The following is a 5,562-nucleotide window of genomic DNA, read 5'->3' as shown; positions in this document are numbered from 1 at the left end:
AAAGTGTATGGACATTATAACAATACCTATCGCAAGAGGCTGTACTGCATCAGGTTCATTCGTCACTACCTCCGATGGAGGTTCTATCTCATCGCCACCTTCATTCACGAGACTCACGAACTCTTCGTCACTCTCAACAACGTCTTCTTCGCTGCTATCGTCATCTCCAATCAGGTCATACTCTAAGGTTCGCTGAGCAAGTGGTATCTCTGAGGCACAAACCAAAACACGCATTAGTGTATACCTAAGTTTCACATCAACAAAATAGTAGCCCACCGTCTTCACCCGATGCAGGCGAGATGTGGGTTGATGATGCAATCAGAGCATCACCACCAACACTACACTCTTGCGAGCTGGTAGGGGCCGTTAAACCTGTACAAGACACAATAAGATTAGACTTCTAAAGCATTTATTATACACGAGAGCATCATACCTTCATTACTTGTACAAATTGCTTTATCTGGTAACTCAGTTGGGCTACCTGGCGGTCCTGAGTCGTTGTACTCAGTTGCATCTCGTACAGGGGTGCTGGATGTAGCGACGGCTGTATGATACACGATACAATCAGTTGATATTGCATCTAATACAGGATAGCAATTCATACCTGTTTCAATCTCCCCTCGACTCTGGGGTGGAGGATCACACGCAGTACTGACTTGTGGATTTGGTACAGGCCTTTTAAAGCTCTGCTGTCGAAGCTCCGCTTTGCAAACACAAGTCGTTAGACTAAAAAATCCCCACTAAGCATAATCATACGTACCGAGATCCAGCTGATCCAAAAAGGCCATCAACTCTTTTTCACCCACGAAGAAATCTTTCCCGCGGACGCCCTTCGTACTTTGACCAGGCATAATGTACGTGAAGTCCACCGATAGGCCCTGGGGTCTCTTTGACGACCATCCTTCTCTTCTCAGCTCTCGCCAGCGCGCTTGAAAGGCCATTGTTTGCCAACGGGGGGAGATTCTAGAATGAGTGGCAAACAAGTGGCGCGCAAATGCACCTCCAATTTTTGATATAATTGTGTGGCGCACACTTCTACCTGTGGCTTCTTATTTTTAGAAAATCAAGATCTTGCAGATCTCAGTTGATCTGAGTGGAAGATACATGTGATAAAAACAAAAAAAAACTACCCCCTTTGACTTAAAATTTGTAAACGCACATACAAAAAAGACGTCAGAAATCCTTATCGTGTCTAATACAGAATAAGCATTTTCGGGATTAGTGTCTAATACAGGCTCTCGCGTTGGGGGGGGGGTTAAAAATGTGTATGCTAGGGATGTCAAACGTGCCTGCCGCTGTCGAGCAAGGCGGCTTCAATTGGATAAAACTGGATTATGTATCTTACATCAGTAAATTCATGGGTTCACAGTGTACATATGGTGATTTGCACAAGGATATCCATTATCAGAAGACGGTACCGTTTTAATACTACAAAGAATTATTGTGGCTTGCAGTCTTTTTGCCCATCGTTTTGACGTCGGATATCGTAGAGGTGCGACAAAATAAATCGGTCTGTGCGAGGGTTAGGTTGATGTATTTCTGAGAGAAAGCGACCGTTCTGCCACTGCTGAAACTTCGTTAATCCGACCTCCCCCCAAAGTCACAGTTACCCGTCCGCAGCCCTCACCAGCAAGACACGAGGCTCCGGCAGGTAAAGCCTCACTACCTCCCCTGTATGATCTGTCTAGCTGCTAATATCCTCTCGTGTTTGTGTTCTTTTGTAGTATAAGAAGGCTAGACTGACAAACAAAAGCGATAGACTGGAGGGAGAGGCAGACAAACAGGTACTAGCGTCTTATGGGCAGCAAATTACAGGTGACTGGCTAATGTCTTTGCGTTGTTCATGTGGCGGCATAGGTGGCGAAGACATGTGACGTTCTTGTTCGGTAGAGCGTGTGTGGTGCGGTATCGTGGTTGCTAACAGACAACGAGATGCATCAACCACGCGGCGAGATAGCATGTAAGTTCCATCAAATGTCCTCTATGCCGCTTTACTTGAGTATATACTAATTAAATGTACGGTGCACTTGTGCAGATTAGTTTTTAATATACTGGCAGTGGCATTTCCAAAACACAATTGTCACCACAAGTCGAGTTGTCTGCAATTGCTAGTGTGTGCGTTTTGTCATGGATGCAAGAGAGAATCAAGCTTCGATTTCTACCAGTGAACCCGAAGGTAATTGACCAAGAATTTTAACTGCCTGTTTAGCTGTCCGAATTGGCGAAGCACACGGTAGTGCTCGAGGCGGTTGGAAGCAATATGTGATGTTTGACATAGGCGAAGGCTACGATGTGTTTCGCGCAAAGTGCATTATGAAGTTTAATGCTTTAGCAGCAAGTGGTGACGTACTGAAGCGCAAGAAGCAACTACAATTGCGGGAGAACAGTGACATTTACCTGAAGCGATCGAGCAACGAAAATCAAGACAAATACATGCGATTGTCGACTACAAATTTCGTGGAGTCTTTGGGCCGGCGGTGGCAGCTTTTAAAGTCTAGTGACAGATCCCCAGGAAGTGGATTCAGATTCTTGGCGTTCCTGTATGTGAAAAACGCTACACCGATTGCTGCATCGGCTGACTTTCAGCGAGCTACCGAGAAGCGCATACAGCGAGCACGCTTGCAGCGTTTAGCTCACGAAGCTACCAACGCGGTTACGTTTGGTGGTATTACCGGACATCATCTTGACATCGTCAATGCGCGTCGTCCAGACAGCGCTGTCTTTCACGTTCCGGACGACAATACTACTGCTCAAGCGATGGAATTAGATAGACAGCGGGAAGCACTAAGAACCCAGCGCATACAGGTTGAAGAACAAGCGCTAGCTCAAACAGGCATTACCAAACTGAAATGGAGTGGAGTGTGGATTCCTGTAGAAGTTGATTTGGTTTCACTGAGGAGAGCTATTGGCTTACCAGACCACGACATTTTTACGTCTGGAATCTATCACGAGCTCACGCCAACAGCTCCATCACAACCAAACCTAGAAGACTTTGAGCACAAAGAAGAAGAAGAGCATGAAGAAGAAGACAATGAAGGAGAAGCCATGGAACTCTCTGATTTAGGATTGATTTAGATCACTTGTTCGCCTGAATGTATTACACTTTACTCGTGTTTCTTGCAGCTATCGATTAAACCCTCAAATACTTCATCTCGCAGCGAGAAACTGTTGTAGCCACAGTGCTGGAAAGACCCAAAAAACTTTCTCGTTCCCGCTGGGTGCATTTGTTCATGGCAACATCCAATACCGATTCTGGGTAGAGAGGAAATACAAGATTCGCGTGGCGTTGAATTCATCGTTTTAAAAGGCCGAAACCTTGCTCGATTGGGTTTAGCTGCGGACAGTATGGTGGAAGAAAGATCAGGCGAGCACCGCACGCATGAATTGCAGCTTGAAGCTCAGGATAAACGTGGATTTTCGCATTATCCATTACGACAATTGATCTTGGAAGTGGCCCCGGGATTAGCAGCGGGATGACATGCTTTAAAAAAGCCTCGTGAAATTTTCCTCTTGTAAACGTTCCTTCTGTCCATTCCCATGCAATAAACCCAGAGACGTCGAGTGCAGCCAAAATCGAGAGTCTTTTTCCCCGTCGAAATGGCAACCTCACGATAGCTTTCGTGTTTCGCCGGGACAACGCGTAGCGTCGATAAGCGTGACGTCCATCCTTGGAAGTTTCATAAAAACAAAATTAATTGCTCAGCGTACGAGTAAAGTGGTAGCAGCTTTTCCTTGAAGATACGAATTTCGGCTGGAACTGCTTCGCGTGCCGCCTTCGACAGCACCTTGCGGCTGAGATTTAAATCAAAGTTGAGAGCACGACAAATAGTAGAGGTTAAAATCGCTCTAAAAAGAGGAAATTGTATGGAGATGCTATCTCGTAGCTCCTCAATGTAAAACGTGGGTGGTCATCCACATACGCTTGCACAAACTGAAGTACCTCTGGTGGCCATTTGGTCCTCTTCTCTTTTTGTTCAGGCTTGTCATTGACAATGCCATCACTTAAGAAAAGAGCGTACCAGCGTCGTATAGACCGTAGCTTTGCTCTGACACATGCGTGACAGGGATATTGTAGACGTGAAGGAGAGCGACTGCACGCCACCGAAAGTCGTCGGGGTAAGTCATACGACAGTGAATTAATAGGCGAAAAAAATGCAGCAAACTCAAAGCAAAGCAACGACCACTCATTTTTGCCGTTTTAAATCAGCAAAACGAACTTTATTTGATTATTTGGGCTAGAACGATCTGTGTAAATCGTAGCAAGACAGGAGACATGCTCTTCCATTTCGGAGCTGCAAAATATATTGGACCCGATATATCGGATATCTTACCATCCGTTTTGCCAAAAAACCTGCAAGCCACAATACGTGTGCTTTGCAGATGGAATGCAGGTCGCAAACGTGGAAAAAAGGATACCCGTACCCGCCCGGCAATATTTTTCGGGCAACCGCGAAAAATTGTCTTGGGCTGACTAAAAAAAAGAACTCTGTATAAGTGCATAAAAAATAAAGAAGTGTGTTCTTACGAACTATAGCAAATGTGCATTAGAGCGAGCAACTAGAATGTCGTATAATACTGAAGGACTCAGCATCGTTCGCTTTATTCCAAAAGCGTTTCCGGCGTCGGAGAAGTTGCTCTCGGACATAGCACTCGAAGCTGGAATTGCCAAAACCGACCTCGCCACATGCCCCAATAACGAAAAGCTTAGAAGTTCTCCATCTCTACCCGAGTTGGCAGCTTTTGCCCACCACGTGAGTAAATTGAAGTTACACATCTCAGTTTCACTCAAACGCTGGGCCCAATACCTGTCCATCTCAATTTTCTTCTGGTCTTTTTGTTGGTGGATCCGTGGTATTTTTCTCTTCGTCCAACTCGTCAAGCTAATAAACCCCCGTCTTTGTTTTTTGGCTTCGTTAGAGCTGCTGACACCAGAACCAGGTTCATTAACGTATATCCTAGTCGAAGATACGCGCATTAAGGCTAGCAAAATATTGCGAGCATTCGTAACTTGAAGTTCGTCGACTCCGTACAATCGTAGCTTACGCTTCTGGCGCGGGTCAAGGATCGCCGCTACATAATGTTTGTCAACCAATTTCCACTTTGGCATGCCGTGAGCTAAACTGAGCTGCTTTACTGCAATGAGGGAAGGTGAATCGGGTGGAATAACCTTATCGGGGCTTCCGTCTTCGCTGACAACCTCGGGTTCGGTACAAGGTTTCAGTAGATCCAGCAATCTAAAACGCTCGTAGACCACCAAATGCAGCGTTGATTTTGTCCAGCTTTCTAGTTCAAGGTAGCCTCCTGAAACGATTCCAAAACATTAACAAGCTCTTCAAGAAGCTGGCGGTTTATGGGCTCGAGATAGTGAAATAGCCGCCGCGATGCTAACAGCGTCGGCAGTTCATCATACATTTTCTTAATGCTGTGCATCATACGATAATGAGAGCCCCACCTAGTGACATTCTCTTGTTTGAGAGTGGTTGAGAGCTGCGGCTGCAGGCTGGCTTGTTTAACGTAGCGCACTAACGTCTTGCACCCCTCAATCATTTCAAAAACCTTCGG

The 5,562-nt window shown here is 45.7% G+C and overlaps 1 protein-coding gene across 1 annotated transcript; it reads left to right on the top strand.

Annotated features, from left to right (window-relative positions):
* Window positions 1-2,131: 2,131 nt before the first annotated feature.
* PITG_08924 (uncharacterized protein) lies at window positions 2,132-2,266 on the top strand (the record flags this gene model as incomplete). The annotated part of the gene is made up of 2 exons (XM_002902924.1): window positions 2,132-2,176; window positions 2,210-2,266. The coding sequence occupies 2 exons, from the start codon at window positions 2,132-2,134 to the stop codon at window positions 2,264-2,266; spliced, it is 102 nt and encodes a 33-aa protein (XP_002902970.1).
* Between the last annotated feature and the right edge of the window lie 3,296 nt (window positions 2,267-5,562).

The sequence above is a fragment of the Phytophthora infestans genome, genomic scaffold, assembly GCF_000142945.1.
Source record: "Phytophthora infestans T30-4 supercont1.16 genomic scaffold, whole genome shotgun sequence".
NCBI classification, from domain to species: Eukaryota; Oomycota; class Peronosporomycetes; order Peronosporales; family Peronosporaceae; genus Phytophthora; species Phytophthora infestans.
Note: the sequence above shows the minus strand (reverse complement) of the source record. Positions and strands in the feature narration are given on the sequence as shown.